The sequence below is a fragment of the Rhinolophus ferrumequinum genome, chromosome 13 (assembly GCF_004115265.2).
Source record: "Rhinolophus ferrumequinum isolate MPI-CBG mRhiFer1 chromosome 13, mRhiFer1_v1.p, whole genome shotgun sequence".
NCBI lineage: Eukaryota > Metazoa > Chordata > Mammalia > Chiroptera > Rhinolophidae > Rhinolophus > Rhinolophus ferrumequinum.
Genome location: NC_046296.1, coordinates 19,791,602 through 19,810,497, shown reverse-complemented (window position 1 = coordinate 19,810,497; position 18,896 = coordinate 19,791,602). Strand labels below are relative to the sequence as shown.

Below are 18,896 nucleotides of genomic sequence, written 5' to 3'. Positions count from 1 at the left end.
TCCAGCAGTCCCTGGGCACGTGCCACGGGCAGCAGGAGACACAACAGAAAGAGAACACACACCCACACACGTTTGTCTCCTCGTTGGGTGCCTGGAGGCTGAAGAATCCTGATGAGCTAAGTGTGGGCTGGGGTAAGCTAGGAAGCGTATTGGAAGAATGCTAAAAAGTACTGAAGTATTTATGGGTGAAATTCTGCCTAGGGTGTCTTTGAAAATGCTCAAAAAGAAAAAAGTAAGGGGGAAGATAGAGGGTGTGCGTGGCCCTCTGATAGAGTCTCAAAATATTAAAAATTATTGAAATTGCAAAATATTGAAAGCTTAGAGGTGGGTACTTAGGGATTTGTTATACTATTCTGTATCTTTTGAAGTAATTTGAACTTTTCTGTAACAAAAATTTGTATTAAAGTATAAAGGAAAGTCAGCTCGAGAATGTAGCTCTGATTTCCCCACCTCTACAATTGAGAGAGAAATTACCTAGTAAATATAAAAATTTGGTAAGCTCTGTTTCTGTGAAAAAAGAAAAGAAAAGAAGCCCCACAAAACAATAAAAAAACAAAACTAGAGAAGAATCAGACAAATTCTGGTATTTTGAGGAAATTCCACAAATACAATTATGCTTTTTTAAAGTAGGGTACTTTAAAAAAAGATAACCAAAGGTGACTCAAAATTACTCCCTAAAGGAGTTGTGTAGTATCCTGGAGAGGGTTGCCAAATAAAATCCAGGATACTCGGTTACACTGGAATTTCAGATAAACAGTGAATACTTTAGTATAAATATGCTGCAGATATTTCGGGAGGCACACTTATCTAACAATGATCTGTTATTTATTTGAAATTCAAATTTAACTGGGTGTCCTTCGCTATATCTGGCTGCCTTACTTAGAGAAGGGTGCAAAGGCTGTCAGACGCATGGGCGTGGCCCAAGGAGCACCCTAACGGGAACATGATGAATGGGATTTGGGGCTGGTTGGAGGGGTGGGGGCCTGGGCTTTCAGGCAATTCTTCTGAAAGCCCTTGGTGCACACTCCAGAGGGTGATTTCACAAGGTGGCAAGAGTTGTCTCTAATACGTTGGAGGCTTCCAGGTGAATTGTGTCGGGAGACCTGGATGCACAGAGACGGTGCCTCAGGCAGCTGCAGTGGCTTCGAAGGCATAGGCCTCATCAGGCAACAAGTTCTTCGTTGACTTGATAGTTGGGTGTGTGAGGTTGGGCAGAGAGACAGAACTATTTGTGCACCAGGAAGAAGGTCCGACACGTTAGGCCTGGCACGTGATACTGTAGCCTTGCCAAAAACATGAGAAAAAAAACAAGTCAGTAAGAATGAGGACTTCTGCCAGGATGGCCCCTGGTCCTGGCCCCCTTGCCGCTCCCTCAGAGGCCAGATACTGAATTGGCACCCAGCCCTCCAGCTTGACTTCTCTGAGGAGATCTCTGATAGTATCCAAGTGAAAATGGGCTGTCCAGAACAAAATGCACTCAACCTGTTTCTGGGGGGAAAACCAGACCTGGAAGGAACGCTGGTCCTTTAAGGATAAGTAAATAGAAGAAAACCACTAACAACCTCATGAGTCTTTGAAAAATAGCCTGTAGCATTACGGAGAGAATGGAGTACACAGTGGGTATAGACAAAAACATATTTTTGGTGATCATTAGCATAGGGGGAAAATAAACTCATAGTCTTAATAGTAAAAGATAGAACACAAAAGACAGCAAGAAAGCATAAAAACACCCCCAGAAATCATAGAAAAACTTAATAGAAAAAGAATAAAACATATTAATTTTCCTAATAAGTAAAAATGGATTAAGTGCCTCTATTAAGTGATAAGGACTCTTAGACTATATTAAAAGTCAAACTTCATTATACTGTCTTTCAAAGACATGTCTAAAACAATACAACTTAGAATGGCTAAAAATAAATCTTTTGGCAAACAAAGTAAGTGCAAACAAAAGAGAACTTAAAGTAAAAAGCAAAGGAAACAAAATGGAGTGTTTTATATAAATAAAATGTATACATCTCAATGCAAAAAACTCCCACACATTTTGCATAGAACAATAAAGCTTAGAAATGCCTAAAGCAAAAATGGTAGGAATATATAAACTAATAGCTCACACAAGTTAAAGTATGAGATGATAGAAATTAAAGTTGCAGTGGGGATTTTAATGCACCTCTCTCCTAGACAGATGAAGAAAGAAATAAATACGTAAGGAAATAAAAGATATGAATAACAAGGTAAATCTTTTTTAAGCAAAGTTAAAGGGAGCTTTAAAATAGAGAATAAAAAATAATAGAGAATACATTTTTCATAATGCTCAGAGAATACTTATAAAATGTGGTCATATATTAGTTTAGTAATAAGTAACCAAAAATAGAAATCATGCAACACTGATTAAATTTAATAAAATGAGAAATTAACAACAAACATTTAAACAAAAAGACCAACCACTTGGAAATTTAAAAAGTATTTTATTAGGACTTCCAGTATGAACATGGCTGCATAAGTCAGCATTTTTCCCCTTTTCTTCTGGAAATCATTCAAACCCTCAAACTCCATTTTCAGTAAAAGTTGGAAACAAATAAAACCCGCAAACTCCAAAATACATGTAAGGGTTGTCCAAAGGCAACCGAGACTGGGTAGAAGCCACTCGGCAATAAATTAGGAGAAGATGTATGGGGATGATGAAAGGTCATAGTGATAGCAGATCTCAGAAAACCCCATACTTACTAATAAAAGAATGTTAATAGTTATTTAAGATAGGTTATAGGTACATGGGGGCTTATTATCTATTCTCTTTACTTTTATGTATGCTTCAAAATTTTCACAATACATAGTTTAAAAATATAGTACCTGAAATTGAGGTTTCACCATAGCATATAAAAGTTATATCCTTTGTTCACAACAATGGATATAGGCACTTTGAAGACAGGTTTAGGCTGGTGACAAAAGCCTCTTAGACCTGGTTTGGTTCAGAGAAGAAGAGAAGGTGGAGCTACATAAGAATCACACAGATGGGCCATGTTTGCAGGAAACTGTCTGCCTCTGTGGTGGGAACAAAGGAAATAATTGGTCTTGGAAAATCCAACACATTTAGTGACAAGTAATAATAAAAGAAATTTCACAACATTAATTCAAAACTACTATGAAAAAAAGACGAGAAAAATATTCATCATAACTTAGCCAAAAGAAGAGGATATGTACGCACCAGAAAATTTTGCCAAGGAGCAGATGAGATGAAATATTTTGTTGTAAACATTTTAGAAATGGGCAGTCAGAACGCAAAGCAGAAATGAAAGAACTCAAGGGATCATGAGATGAGAAGAGATGAAATGTGAGCTGGTAGGATTCAGGAAAGGAGGAGAAGGAAACATGAAATTGGATGGAGCCCAGGGCAGAATGGCCACATTGGAAAACACAATAAGGAGCATAGAGGACAGAAATGATGAAAATAAGCTAAACAAAATGGAAATAAAGAAAAAATTATAAAAAAAAGAAAGAGAAAAAGACAGATGTAGAAGTCAGAGAAAGGAGATCCAAAATTTGCATAGTTGGAGTTTCTGAGGAAGACAACCAAAACAATGAAGTAAACAAATAAACAGTAGTTTAATAAAACTTCACTGAAATGAAAGAATATTTGAATATACATATTACAAGATCCACTGTGTGTCAGGAAAAATTGACTCAGATTGGTCAATCCTGAGACACAGCCTACTATGTGTTATTGGACTTTAGAGATAAAGGATGTTTGGGGGTAGTCATACCTCTTTCCTTCCAAAAATATTAAGTCATATAAAATAGGAAATAAATCAAGGTGGCTTCAATTTCTCCACAACAACATTTAATACTCAAAGACAGTAAAGCACCGTCTATGGATCATCAAGGAAAGAAAGGGTGACTGAGGATTTATATTAAGCCAAGCACAAAGGTTACAGGTTACAGAAACCCAAGCATGCATATTCAGGAATGGGTAATATAGTTCCCATGAGCCTGTCTTAAGGAACTCCTAGGGAATGAACTTCATCTAATTAGGAGATAACTGGGAAAACCACAACAAAATGACTGGTTATGATGACATTTAACCTGAGACCTAAAATGAGAACAAATGGAAGGGTTAGGGTAACAGGACAGAATCTAAATATTATATATACTGAAAATGTAGAAATGATAAAACTGACAAAAATTAGATGGAGAAGGAAAAAAGATGATGAGATACAAAGTAAGGACACTGATTGCCATTGTATAGAATAAATAGAGTTGACAGATATTTAAACTTGGCAAATCAAATAATAGGAGTATAAGCAAATTAGAAGCAAACAGTACAGAGGTAAATATTAAAGAAGATAGTATTGTCTAAAACTGGGTGATGGAGAGGGAGAGGGAAGATAAATTTGATTAATTTATCATTGCTATAGTAGGGAAGTCCTAAATACTGTTCCTAAAGATGTAGAGGAATAAAAGTATTATTAGCACATATAAATTTATAATAATATTAGAATATAAACTCAGGTCATCCTAGATATCAGAAGAACTACACATGCGTGCACACACACATAGACACACACACACATACACAACGGATCAAGCAGGCAAAGATTTAAAAAAAAAATCTATGAAACTAGAAAACTATAAATATATATTAGGTTGGTGCAGAAGTAATTGTGGTTTTTACAATTATTTTTAACATTTTAAACCGCAATTGTTTTAGCACCAACCTAATAACTATGTAAGTATAAATGTACAAGCAGACTAAAAGCATCTGTCATGTCAATACTACATATCATATCAATCACTTATTAATAACAAAATTTAAATCAGATCTCAAAGTAAAATCTAACTCTAAATTAAAGAGATTCATAAAGGCTGAATATAAAAGATGGGAAAAATGTGTGCCTGGAAAATGCAAGTGAAAAGAAAGCAGAAATCACAATCTTCATATTAGATGAGAGCATATTCAGGTCCCCCAAATTAAATGAGACAAAGAATGCAGTTAATAGAGCTAAATGGTGCAATTCCAAGAAAGGACAGTTTTGAGCGTATCTATGTGCTATATGATACAACATCAATATTTACAAAACAGAAATTACAGGAGCTACAAGAAGAAATAGAAACACACTGGTAGGTAGGAGGAAATTTTAGTTCTTTTCTCTCAGTTCATGTCAGGTCAAGGGCACAAAAATGTGAGAGGATGTAGAAAACCAGCATAATTATTAACTTGATTGAACCCTGTAGCCTGAAAACAGAGACTACATCTAATGGCACAGTTATAAAAATTGACCAAGTAACAGGCCATGAAAAAAACCTTAAACAAATTTCAAAAAGTGGCAATACCACTGACAATGTTTTTTTATTATAATGCCATAAAATTAGAACTTAATAATAAGATAAAAAACCCCAAAAGTATCTTCTATCTGGAAAATTAACAAACAAACAAACTTTAAAAAAAAATTCTTGGTGAAAGAACATAAAGAAAACAAAATTGCAGAATATTTGGGAAACAATGATAAATGCTACATATTAGTCTTTACTGGTTATAGCTAAAGCAGCGTTCAGAGAAAGTTTATAGCCTTAAAAACCGGCGGCCGGTTAGCTCAGTTGGTTAGAGCGTGGTGCCCTTAACAATAAAGTTGCTGGTTCAGTCCCCACACTGGCCACTGTGAGCTGCGCCCTCCATAGCTAGATGAAAAACTACTTGACTTGGAGCTGATGGGTCCTGGAAAAACACACTTAAAATAAATAGAAGTTAAAAACAAACAAACTTACATTAATTAAAAATAAAAAATGAAAATTAATGAGGCATCTAGCTCTTGGATCAAATAATAAAAATAAAACTGTAATTCTGGAATGCCAAGAAAATGAAAATGTTATACAGCAAAAACAAATGGGGCAATGCCAAGACAGTAGTAAGCAGAAGCAATTTCATAGTAAGTATTTTCCTTATCAGAATAGAGGGAGCAAAGTAAATAAAGCTTCAACTGAAGAAGTTAGAATAAAAAACCTTAGAACCGTAGAAAGAAGAAAAGAGTGAAGATTAAAGCAGAAATAAGGAACTAGAACAGAAAAAAATGGTAAAATTGACAAATCAAAGAACTGGTCATTTGATGGAAATGAATCAACTATACAAATAGAGCAAGCAAAATTTCAAAATGATACATGCCAAATGTTAACCAAATAATTAATTGTTATTTTTTTCTGAATCAGAATATAAGGCAATAATAACATTTTCTTTATATTTACTGATATTTTCTAATTTTTAAGAATGAATCTATATCACTTGCAAAAAAGATTCTTTCTTGGAAGAGGTAGAACTTGAGCTAGACCTAAATGAGAAATAATATTTAGCAATATGAGAAAGGAACTTACCTGAAGTATCTTGTCTGTCAGTTTCAGATATAACCAACTTAGCATGTATACTAAGTTGTTGAATATCACAATTTATTAGGTATATCTTATCATCAGTAAGAGAAAACTACTGCTTTGTTTAAACCTAAGCAATTCTAAAACACTACTCTAACAAATAAAAGTCATTGGCTGTTTGGGAGAAATAAAACAAATAGAATTGACACACTTGTGGTGTTCAAAAGACATACTCGGTCTGGTGCTTGATATCACTGCCATTTGGACATCTTGCACAGTGAGCATTTTTGCTTGACATGCTGACCTGTGAATTTTCCAAAGTTCTGTCTTGATCTTCAAATCAAAAGTCAGTTAACTTTTTCATTTGTTTGACTGTGATCTTACTCTCTTAAAAAATGCACTATGTATATGATGACTCTCAGATCCCTAGAATCCTGGATTCACCAGAAAACCCTATTCTCTAGTGGCACTGCACAAATGTCTTCCTCTCTTACTCCCTTCTCCTGGTTTCTCCCCCTTTGTTCTCTCTCTTTAATCTCCATTATTTGCATTTTTTTGTTGTTTTTTAAATCTCTGCCTTTGTCCTTTCCCTCACCTGCCTCTCTTCTTTCTTGGCCCCTCTCTTACCTCCACCGCTCTTTGCCTTTGTTCATCTGACTTGCTTGTGCCCTCCCCTGTCATTTTCTTCTCTCTTTTCTGCCTTTCTTCACTCTGACATTATCATGTTTCCTCTTCCTTTGCTGTCCCTCTTCTTTGTCTCTTTCCTTTGTCACCTTCTCTCCTCCCTGATTGTGGCAGGTCTATGACACAGAACTGGAGAATGTGGAGGCATTTGAGGGCCTGTCTGACTTTTGTAACACCTTCAAGCTGTACCGGGGCAAGACTCAGGAGGAGATGGAGGACCCCTCTGTCATTGGGGAATTTAAGGTAAATCCTTGAGGACGTGTCCCTAACCCGGGGAGGCCTAAGACTGGGTGGCAGCAGGAAGCGAAGAGGCCGGGGCAGGGGTACTGTAGTATCAATGATGACTAGTGCTGATGACCGTGTGGGTGATGGAGGTGGCGACAGTGACCACGATGCTGCTGGTGCAGAATCTCATGGTGGTGAGTGGATGACCCTGGGCTTGGTGATCTCAGTGGTGATGACTCTGGCAGACATGAGAGTAATGGTCACAGTGGTGATTGTGTTGGTGACGATGATAAAAATGAAAGCTGACCTCTCTTTCTTTTCAGGGTCTCTTCAAAATTTATCCCCTCCCAGAAGACCCAGCCCTTCCTGTGCCCCCAAGACAGTTCCACCAGCTGGCCGCCCAGGGGCCCCAGGAGTGCCTTGTCCGCCTCTATATCATCCGGGCATTTGGCCTGCAGCCCAAGGACCCCAATGGGAAGGTAACATTCCTAGAACTCTCACCTCCCCTGGAATAGCAGGCCGAGGTACAAATGGGCTGCAGCATCTGGACACACTCTATCCTAGGACGTTTACGGGAAGCTGGGGAAACCAGACAAACATGCAAAACTGAGATGTGACTGGATGGCTTCTATCGAGGGCCTTGTGTTCTAGGAGTTCAGAAAAGGCCGAAGTCAGTACAAGACATTGGAATAATGAGGAAGGCCTCCTGGAAGGCACAGGATTCTTAAAGACCAATGGAATTTTGATAGGTTGGGAGGGAGATGAAAATAGTATTTGGGGAAGGGTTAAAAACTTTGGCCAAGTTTGCAAGAAGACTGCTTAGTGTACATTTAGCACAAGGATAAGGCGTAAGGATCGGTGACATTGAAGGTGGAGACTGGACTGGACTTTGTAGGACTGTCAACGTGGGGTGTGGGGTAAGGAGACAAAGCCGTGGAATGGGATCAGGAACCCTGCCGTGCCACGGTGGAGCCCGAGACAGAAAGAAAACCCGTAATACTGAGCCTGTCTTTACTTAAACTTTTGATATTTTGTTCATCAGGGACTGTTGGCATTGATTTTAAGTTTTAAAATATTGCATTCAAATATTGTTTATCTTGATTATTGAGTCTTCTTGGCCCTCCCTGAAACTTTGTGCCTGGAGCAAGTTCCTCATCGCCTCACTCTAGTCCTGGCCCCGAGTGAACCATGGGAACTTGAAGGAGGGCAAGAGTCTGGAGTTATGGGGAGAGGGTGGGGGAGGGACACATACAGCTGGGACAGAAGAGAAAGAAGAAAGACGAGAGACAGGAGTTCAGAGGTCCGAGGCTAGGGTCCTCTCGTGTCCCCTTAGATGGGTACAGGCCTAGCGTGTGTCCTTGAAGTTGTGGGTAGAGGCTTGGTGTCCTATCCCTGGAGCCCTGCTTTTAAAAGTGAGAAATCATAGCTGCCCTTGCCCTCTGGGTGGTCACAGAGCAGAATGGAGCCATCCGCAGCCGAGGCACCGCCAGTGACCCCCAAGATATGGATGTGGCCACCAGTTCATGAACTTCAAGTCTTCTTCATGCCAATCCTGACCCTGAGCACTCTCCGGCCCCAGCTGCTCCTGGAGGCTAGTTGAGGGGACGCTGCTGCTTGCAGAAGGCATCCAGGGAAGGCCAGTCTGGATGTGTGGGGCTGACAAAGCCTGGCCACCTCTCCCTTTCCATCCATAGGAGCAGAGGTCACAGAGCGGGCCCCAGCCACCCAGGTCCTACAAACTGTTAGGTTACTGAGGATATCAGCTAGGCCCCCACCACCTTCTCCCAACGCGGAAGTGCATTGGAAGTATGGAGGACTCAGGTATCCCATTTCCACTGCTGGACTGTGGCTAGAAGCCCACACCAGGGCCAGGTGGTGTGGTGTGGAGTGCAGAATGGGGCGTCTGGCCCGGCAGGATGACAGGATGGCAACTCCTTGATCTGGCCACCTAGCCCCATCAGGAGGCAGAGGACTGAAGACACTTCAGAGACGTGTGGGGGAAGTGATTTCACTTAGGTCTTTCTGTCTCCTCCTTCAGTGTGATCCTTATATCAAGATCTCCATAGGGAAGAAATCGGTGAGTGACCAGGATAACTACATCCCCTGTACTCTGGAGCCTGTGTTTGGAAAGTAAGTTTGGGGCCACCTGGGTCTTGGGGTGGAGGTGCCAGTCTGGATGACCTACAGCCTAGGGAGCTACTGGGAAGTCTGTATTTGCTAAATCGTGCATGGCTGGGTGGGGCAGCGCAACCTCACCTAATTCTTCATTATGTGCCGAAGGTTGGAGTCCTGGTAGAAGCTCCTACTTAAACATGTACGCAATTACCTCAAGATCAGAAATCTGAATGGAAACCCAGAGCATGCATTTGCTAACTATTCTCTTTTTTTTAGATTAACTTTTCCTTTGGAGTAATTTTAGATTTACAGAAAAGTTACAGACAGTACAATTTCCGTATATCCTTCACCCAGTTTCCCCCACAGTTGACATCTTACCAAACCACGGTAAATTTGTCAAAACTGAAAAAATTGATATTGGCACATTACTATTTACTAAACGCTAGCCTTTATCAGGATTGCACCAATGATCCTACCGATGTCCTTTTACCGTTCCAGGATCTGATCCAGGATCCCACATTGTGTTTAGTGGTTATTCTCTTTTATGGCTGCACGTTTGTCTGTAGTGGATAGATAGAGGAAGGGTGTGGACTCAGGATAGTCGAATGCTTCTTGACCTCTCAGAGCAAGGAAAGGAAGGACCTGTGCCCATTGCATGGGCGTAGCTCCCAGGCATCCTGACTTGCTTGCTCTTTGGATGCAACTTAATGAGGCCAGAGAAAGGAGAATCACAGAGGGAAGTGGGCAGCTACTTCTCTAGCACTTGGAGGAGAAGGCGTGTGGTGCTCTGATATGGTCAAGTGACACATTGAATTCATAAACTGGTTATCTATCAGGTTAGCTGTGGTCACTCAGCTGTGCCGCGAGGACCCAGTCAGCCTGGGGAAGTGCCGTTTCTGAAGGTGAAACAGTCTTGGCCATAATGAGCCACCACCAAGCTGGAGTTGGAGGGAAGGGCTGCAGAGAAGATGGTGGGCAGGAGCTGGACTTGGTGTGTTCCAGTGGTGGGCACGGGGTACAGGCTCATGGTGGTGGCAGCAGATTGGGCTTATTCCACAGCAGGAGTGTGGATATCAGGGCCCGGGTCAGGTAGGGGAGCAAGAGCAGAAACACACCCCTCCCACTTTGTTTCACCAAGCTGCTCTGCCTGGGGTTTTAAGCCTCCCTCAGGTGGTAGCAGAAACTCTTTCTTTCAAACAAGCACAACTCGAGGGATATAATCAAAGCAGAACTTTGTTTTTGTCTGCCAGTATCCTGTAAACATTTATTCTGTGGGGGTTACCTTCCTCATTCCCTGAGTGGAAACCGTGGCAGGCAGGCAGGCAATTTTTCTGCTCACGTTTAGACAATCCACTTTGTCATCAACCCACAGTCTCAAGTTGGTAGCCAGAACGGCCATTCATGTGTAATTACAAACACCCTGAGTGGCTGGATGGTAGTCGCCCCCCTCTCCCAGCTGGCCTGCTTTGGGTATAGCTGTGCATAGCACGTGGATGTGTGTGTGGAGGGAAGGCTTCGTCTTCTCCCTCTCTCTGCCTAGTGTCTCTCCCCTCCTCTCTCTGGCAAGCCACTGAGGTTCCTGACTCGTGCAGGGCCAGGACTCGGGCAGCGTGTTAGAGGAGAGGGCCCATTTTCTGTGCTCACTGCCTCTTTCATCCGGGCACCCTCTGGGTGTCACATGTTTAAAGCTGATTTATTTTCTTGTGGGTGGTTTCCAGAGAGCCCCTTTGAGTCCTTGCCCTGCAGCTCTTGGGATGTGGCAGATACTATGTCCCTTTAGCTGGTGGCCTCCATCCCCTGGTCCTCAGATGGGCCTCTTCACAGTCTCTCACTGTTGGAACCCCAGGTCCCATGGGGCAGGATTCAAAGTGGCTCCAGTCTGGCCTTGTGGTGGCCCAGCCAGGATGGAAGAAATGTAGCTCCTCCCAAATGGAGCCCTTCTCTCCTCCTCTCTGCCACAAGGTGCTTTCACTTCCTTGGGTGTGAGTCGGATGCCAGGCTTGCATCTCCTACCTGCAGGGAAATGGTGGGGGGAGAGCCAACACCTCCACATTTGACCCGCATGGAGGGTGGGGGGGGGTCTCAGAGCATAACAGGAGCTTTCTCAAAGAAATTTCTTCACAGACTCTCTCCATCTCACTCCAGAAGTAGATGTGAAGCTCCCAGAGTCCTGAAAGTGGGTCCCAGGTCACCCTCTTGGTGAATTCCAGGGCTCTAGCGCCTTGCTCTGGAGTTTCATATCTCTTGTCTCCTGGTGTCCTGGTGGAAATTCAGTTTTAACATTCTATTCCAATTCATCCCTTAATTCTGTGGTGCAGACCCCCCCCACACAAGCACGCACATGCACTGTACCAGTAGAGTGCTGTGAGTGGTGTGCATTAAGAGCTGCAGGAGACCCAAGGAGGGTGGACGGCAGGGCTACTCCTGGGAGGAGAGGACGAGGCCAGGGATGGTTGTCAAGCTCCTCCTCTACTCTTGCCACCCCCTTGAGCTCCCACTCTGTGTGGGGATGACACGGAGCCGCCATTGTTCTGACCTCAGCCCCTCCCCACAGGATGTTTGAGCTGACCTGCACTCTGCCTCTGGAGAAGGATCTGAAGATCACTGTTTATGACTACGACCTCCTCTCCAAGGACGAGAAGATCGGGGAGACCGTCATTGACCTGGAGAACAGGCTGCTGTCCAAGTTTGGGGCTCGCTGTGGGCTCCCACAGACCTACTGTGTGTAGGTGCACGGGAGCTGGCTGCTCCTCTGACCATCATCCCACCCTCTGCATATGGAGCACCTACTGTGTGCCCGCTCTGGGCTAAGCACTTCACAGATGTTCTCTCACTCAGTCCAATCGGGGTTGTGACCTGACTCCACAGATAAGGAAACTGAGGCCCAGAGATGCTATGGCTTGTAAGTGGTAGGATTAGTATTTGAGCCTGTTTGTCTAAGAATCTTGCTCTTTCCTTAAGGTACCCCTGAGGGCTTGTAGAGGGAAAGAGAGGGAAGGAGGGAGTGGAGAGAGGAGACAGAGAATGGAACACATGGGCCCCAGATGCACCCTGAGGGGATTTATATCAGGTGAACTCATGTGTAGACAGCCTCCACCCACTTCCTACCAACTTGGATCTTATTTGGGTCTGATTCTCTAAATCTGGAAATTGGAAACATCTAAGTTCCAATACTGTGTATATGTATTTAAACAAGTCCTAGTATCTCTGGACCTCAGTCTCTCCATCTGTGAAATGGAGATCTCCAGTCACGATGAATGGCCACATAGGGTACCCGCTGTAAAAGTGAAGGGTGGGTGATGCCATGAGTGGGAGTACACGGGTCACGGCGTGCCCCTCGCCCTTGTCAGCGTCCGAGAGCGTCTCATCTTTGTCTTCTGTTGGGCCTCAGCTCTGGACCGAACCAGTGGAGGGACCAGCTCCGCCCCTCCCAGCTCTTGCACCTCTTCTGCCAGCAGCGCAGGGTCAAGGCCCCTGTGTACAGGACAAACCACGTGCTGTTTCAAGATAAAGAATACACCATTGAAGAAATAGGTGAGCTGCCACGTGACCTTGAAACCATCGTGGGCTCTCCCTCTACCCCCTCCTTTCTTGTTGTCTCTCTCCTGTCATAAAGGGGCCAACTGGATACAGGGTATGGTCTGGGACCCTCTAGGACAGCACAGATGGGCTAACCTTGCGCTTGGTACATTAGGGACCAGTACTTGTCTGTGACACCACTGTAAAAATAAGAGGTCAAGTAGGGCCAAGGTCAGAGCTCAGACCAAGGTCAGGTTGGGGCCCATCTGAGGGCAAGATGAGAGGTGAGTCTGAAGCCCTGGGCAGGGTCACGGTTAAAATCCGTCAGCTTCTGGCTTTGAGCGGTCAGACTTTGATCAGAGTTTGGGGTATAGTCCACCTCTGAGAAACAGTTTTCTACTTGAGTTGCACTAGCCTGCCAACTTGTCCTTGATGGAACCTTCTGGGCCCCCACTCATAGCCCCTGCACCTAACGTGTTCAAAGGGCAGGCGGGAAGCCCTGCCGCCCCCACCTTGCCCATGGGTCTGCCTAAGGCTCATGCCTGAGAATCCTGCCACATGCTCTCCACGTGTCTGAGGTGCCCACAGGCCTGCACTGCTCACCCGGAGCAGCTCAGACTCTCCGGTGGTGTTTATAGGCCCAGCTGGCCCCTCACCATCTGCTGGTTTCAGAGATGTTTGATGTCTGAGCTGGTGCTTGGGTTATAAAAGGGGACTGATGGCTTTGACTCCCTTATCCCAAATCCCCTCCTTCACTTTCTGTTTTTCTGACTGTCCCAGGTCATGGCTGAGCCAGCTCCTCTCCATTAGGCCCTGACCCACCCCCATTCTGTATTCCGAAGGAACGTGCATCTGTTGTAGGGGTGGTCTCCTTGCCTTCTGCTCGTCTGTGAGCAGCTTTAGCACAGGGACCAGGGCTTGTGGTCATACATTTGTAGGAAAGGAAATCCAGAAAGCTAGAGTAGGTGAGGTCTGACATCAGCCTGTTTTTGCAGATGAGGCTGTGGAGGCCACGGGTGGTTAATGACCTGCCCAATGTCACCCATCCAGTTAGGCCCCGTGGTCCTTGTGTGATGCCCTGCCACTTCCTTACTGGCACCTATTAAAGTGGGCAGGACAGGTTTGATGGATGAACGTGTGTGTTTGCATGCTAATGAGACTGTGAACATGGGCACACCTGAGTATACACACCTGTGTGTGTATGTGTGTGTAGACATGTAGACCCTCCTACCCCCAGCCAAGGTCTCTGTCACGGGAGTTCCAAGTTCATGCTGCTGGCTGGTTGGCCAGGCTTGTCAGGGTCAGAACCACTCCTGTGGTTTCAGCTGCCCTGCTGACCAGCTGGGTGACTGCTCTGTGCTTCATTTCTCGTCTGTAGAATGGGGATAATAGCATTTACCTTCTAGGGTTACAATGAGGATTGACCCTGTTAATCTCTATGGAGAAAAGTGCCTGGTTCCCGCTTTACAAGTGTTTGCTGTGACTGCTATTATTTTAGCACTGCTACTAATAGAACAGCTTGCACGAACCAGAGACGAGTACTAAGCGCCTGATCTGGGAGTAGAGGTTGCTGAGGCTCAGAGTTAGGAGGGCTTTGGCGGGTGGGCAGGATTTGAATTGGCGGAAAAGAAGAAGAGCTTTACAGAAGAGGCTTGGTAGAAATGATGGCCATGGGGAATCTGGATTTTAAGCCTGGAGCCTGTGGACAGCACAGTGTTCCCTGCAGAGAGTGAGACATGAGGACCAGAAGAAGTGAGGCTGTGCTGGGGTGAGGCTGTGGGGTAGGGGAGCCCCAAGGGCCCCTGGTTGCCCTACCATCGTTGGCTCACTCAGCCCCAGCAGCTTTTATCTCTTCTCTCTGGGGCAGAGGCTGGCAGGGTCCCGAACCCGCATCTGGGTCCAGTGGAGGAGCGTCTGGCTTTGCACGTCCTCCAGCAGCAGGGCCTGGTTCCTGAGCATGTGGAGTCTCGGCCCCTCTACAGCCCCTTGCAGCCTGACATCGAGCAGGTAGGCCGTGGAGCCCCAGGCTCCAGAGTCCCCAGGCTAGCCCTACTTCAAGGACACCATGGACATCCTGGACGCACCAGCGGAGATCACAGGATTTGGCCCCTCCCTCCTTTATGGTGTTTCTCCACAGTCTCAGGGGTCACCACTGTTGGCCTTCCAGGGGACCTCTTGGGCCTGGCCTCCTCTGGCTACCCGCAGCCCTCAGGGCCTGGGGAATGGGCCCAAGCCACTTCCCCCGTCCCCTGTAGGCCGATCTCTGGCTTCCTGTGAGTCATTGCAAAGCCTCGTGGTTTCGGTCTGGACTGGGCGTGCCGTCCCCATCACCAGTCCGTGACGTCCCAGATGGCTGGCCCTGTGCGGGGTTGCAGCAGGGGGTCCAGGCCGGCCACTAGCACCCTGTGACAGACTGGCAGGGCAGCCACAGAGAGCAGTCACCAGGAAGGCCGAGGGTATCCTCCCATGCAGAGGGGCAGCAGGCCCAGGGCGGGTGGGCTCAGGGCTGGGTGTTGGAGGAGGAGGGGGACAGAGAAGGTGACAGGCAGACAAGGGCTGAGGCAGCTATGAAGGTGCCTTTAGGAACATGCAGAGGACACCATCTCTGCTGTTTGGAACCGAGCTCCTCTCCCCCTGGTGGTGTGGCCACCAGCTCCCCAGGGGGGCACAGCAGGTATTGAAATGTCAGCACTTGCATTTCTAGCTCTGTGACCCTGCAGAATTTCCTTCAACCCTGTTCCTTCTTCTGTAAGATGGGTTGCGGACAGGTAGGGAGCTGAGGGGTGGCTGGTAGAGTAGTTTCCTGTCATGGACTTCCTCCGAGCCGCTCTATGATGTAACATGCTCTCCGACGCTCCAGGACTTTGTGTATGCCATTCACGTGCCCTGGAATGCCTTTCTCCTCTTTTCCATCTGGCACATCAAGACTCAGCTCAATACCACCATCTCTGAGAAGGCTACCCTGACCTTTGACTCCCAGGCACAGGCCCAGATCATCGCCCTGTGGGCCAGTGGGCTCACCTTTGCAGTTGGTCCTGTGGTCCCATTTAGGACACCTCCCCTAAGAGGCCGTGAACCTCTCCTTGGCAGACCCTGGGTTTTCTCCGTCATGTGCCCCAGTGTCTGGCACAGAGCAGACAGTCAGGTAGATGTTGGTTGAATGAAAAGGGTGGTGAGAGAATAGAGTCATGTCTCTGCAGGGGAAGCTGCAGATGTGGATCGACCTATTTCCAAAGGCCCTGGGGCGGCCTGGACCTCCCTTCAACATCACCCCACGGAGAGCCAGGAGGTGATGTACCCCAGCCATGGGCTCTGAACTGAGTGGGGTGGTGGGACGCTCCCAGCCAGCTTGGGTGGGGCAAGGAGGATCACTTGGGCCAGGCTCTGGGTCACTAAAGCTGCAGGGTACCTACCACTCCTGGGTAGGCCTGGCCAAGTGTCCAGCCAGGCAAGCATTGGGGTCTTCTTGGGTGAGCGGGCTTCTTGGCTTCTCAGTCAAGGATCCCCCAACCTTTGGTGGGAAATCCATGCGATTTGAATCATTCTTCTCCACAGGTTTTTCCTGCGTTGTATAATCTGGAACACCAAGGATGTGATCTTGGATGACCTCAGCATCACGGGGGAAAAGATGAGCGACATTTATGTGAAAGGGTGGGAGTCATCTTCCTTCCCACCTAGCCCAGCTCCACTGAGTCACCCCCGTTCCTTCTGGGGCGGTACCCTACCAGGAAGGGGAGGTCTTTGGTGTAGGGAAGGGGAGGACAAGCAAGGAAGGAGGGTCTTATGGGCGTGGTCTCTGGCTTTTGGGAGTTACTCCCCCACTAGATTTCGTCTTCTACATTAATCTTTGGGTTTAACTTACAAGATTTGAGGATGTCCCTCAAGAAAAAACTTAGAATGTTTAAAAATTGGCGGCACATTCGGCCCTTCATAGAGATTTCTTGGGAATTATTTTTGCTTTATCGTTTACCAAGTTCATTTCCCTTCTCAGTTCCTTGTTTGCCTAAGTTGAGGATACATATTGTGGTAGAGACGTTAATTAGAAATGTTCTCTAAAAACGTGTATGTCTAGTTGGATGGTTGGCTTTGAAGAACACAGGCAAAAGACCGACGTGCATTATCGGTCCTTGGGAGGTGAAGGCAACTTTAATTGGAGGTTCGTTTTCCCCTTTGACTACCTGCCCGCTGAGCAAGTCTGCACCGTCTCCAAGAAGGTGAGTGTTGTTCCTGTCCCCAAAGGGGCTAGTTCCTGGGCTAGTTCCAATGTCAGTGTGATCGTACTACCAGTTGCTGGCAGGCCGTTGTCATACCCTGCAACCAAGGCTGCAACAAGCACTGCCATCGCTGTATGATGACCACCACCATTGCGGCATCACTGTCCATGTCACCACCACCACTGCCCCCTCACTCATGCCATGACCACAGCTTCCACCGCTGTTCCACTACCACCAAAGCTGCCACCACCATCTCCAGCATCCCCACTGTTCCTTCTGCTTCCACCATCATTGCCATCATTAGCACAGCTGCCACCCCACAACCACCCCATACCTGTGCCACAAGCACGTAGCTAAGTCCAAATCCTAGAACTATTGCCTTTCTCCCAATCCTAGACAGACCAAGCAGCAGGAAAGGTCATGGAGTCAGAGTAGGAAGAACATTTGTAGGGAAATCCGTGGGGCAGTGGGGCAGACCCTATAGGGAGAGCTTCCCAAGAGGGCCTACCTGTCCCGTGGATTGGGTTGTCCACAGGATTGCGTGTTGCTTAGCTAGGTCCCGCCTGCTACCTAGTTTCCCACACTTCTCTGTTTGCTGCCCGTGGTCACTGCCCAAACCGGACAGTCACTAGGAGTGACTTTACCCTTCCAGACCCGGAAGTCATTGTCTGCTCTCCACCTCCGTGCTCTCACCCCAGGCTGAAGGCGCTGGAGAGCTGGCCAGCATCAGCCAGGAGGAGGGTGGATTCAGGGACCTCTGTTCTTTGTGTCTTAGCTTCTTCTAGTTTAGGTTTCTTCTGGGCCATAAACTCTACTCCTGAAACAGGAAGATCCTGAAGCAGGCGGCCCCCTCCTGGTGGCAGCACACCTGCCCTTAGGGAGCAGAGCCAGGGCACAGTGAAGAGGGTGCTGCAGGTAGTGAGGGCCTCACGGCCAGGCTGTCTGGAGGCGGAGGGCACGTCACTGGACCTTCTGATCACCTGTGGCCCATCTAGAATCAATTCCATCTTTAGGTTCTCTCCTACCTGACAGAGTAGATGCCGCCCTGGTGTTTTGCTTCTGCTGGTCTGATTTCCTTCCGGAGGTGGCTCAAGGCTTCAACCTGCAAAGCTTCTCTTACTCCTCTTTCTTTCCTGATGGTCGAGTGGCTTAACGAAGGGAAATATGTAATGCACTTTGGCTGCCTGGGTCTTCTTAATTGTTTTCATTACGTCCTGTCCCCATGGCCTCCTCCTAACCCAATGCACGGGATCGTCTGTGCTTTGGAGAAACCGGAATACGGCATGGAACGTTCTGAAACCATCAAACAAAAGACAATGTGGGTTCAACAAGGTTAAATGAATTCTTTCACACAGGGATTGTTTCAGAGTGCCTGCCAGAAAGCGGACTTTAGCAACGTCCTGCGTTCTGTGCCGTCAAGGAAAGCCTGGGCTATTTGTAGGTTTAGTCTTATTTTCCTTTGCTCAGTGCGTTTGTCTATCACAAGATGTTTCCATAACAAAGCAAATGCTGCATTTGTTGGGGAGGGCTCCAAACCAAATGAACACTGTCTCTCTTTTCTGTGGGCAGAGAGGGAGTGGGGGCTGGGAATGGAGACGGGAGGCTGAGGCTTCCTCACACCCACTCTGGTGCTCACCAAGTCCTACGAGGGGCTAGGTGTGGCTGGGAAACCGAGGCTGAGTGACGTGGATTGCTCTGCTTCGACGGGAGGTGGGACCACCCCTTCACTGTGGCCGGTGGAGATGTGGGCAAGGAGGTCCAGGAAGCAGAGACTTGTGTTTTTTCCGA

At 46.4% G+C, this 18,896-nt stretch overlaps 1 protein-coding gene across 23 annotated transcripts in view; it reads left to right on the top strand.

Moving 5' to 3' along the window:
- Positions 1–18,896, top strand: part of DYSF (dysferlin) — a 207,617-nt gene that overhangs the window by 176,785 nt on the left and 11,936 nt on the right. For all 23 annotated transcript variants that reach the window (XM_033124779.1, XM_033124795.1, XM_033124787.1 and 20 more), the window contains 9 exons: positions 7,150–7,278; positions 7,584–7,739; positions 9,299–9,390; positions 11,930–12,100; positions 12,767–12,909; positions 14,762–14,901; positions 16,095–16,183; positions 16,450–16,545; positions 16,967–17,108. In XM_033124779.1, the coding sequence (XP_032980670.1) occupies positions 7,150–7,278; positions 7,584–7,739; positions 9,299–9,390; positions 11,930–12,100; positions 12,767–12,909; positions 14,762–14,901; positions 16,095–16,183; positions 16,450–16,545; positions 16,967–17,108 (1,158 nt within the window). The remainder of the gene's footprint in view (positions 1–7,149; positions 7,279–7,583; positions 7,740–9,298; positions 9,391–11,929; positions 12,101–12,766; positions 12,910–14,761; positions 14,902–16,094; positions 16,184–16,449; positions 16,546–16,966; positions 17,109–18,896) is intronic.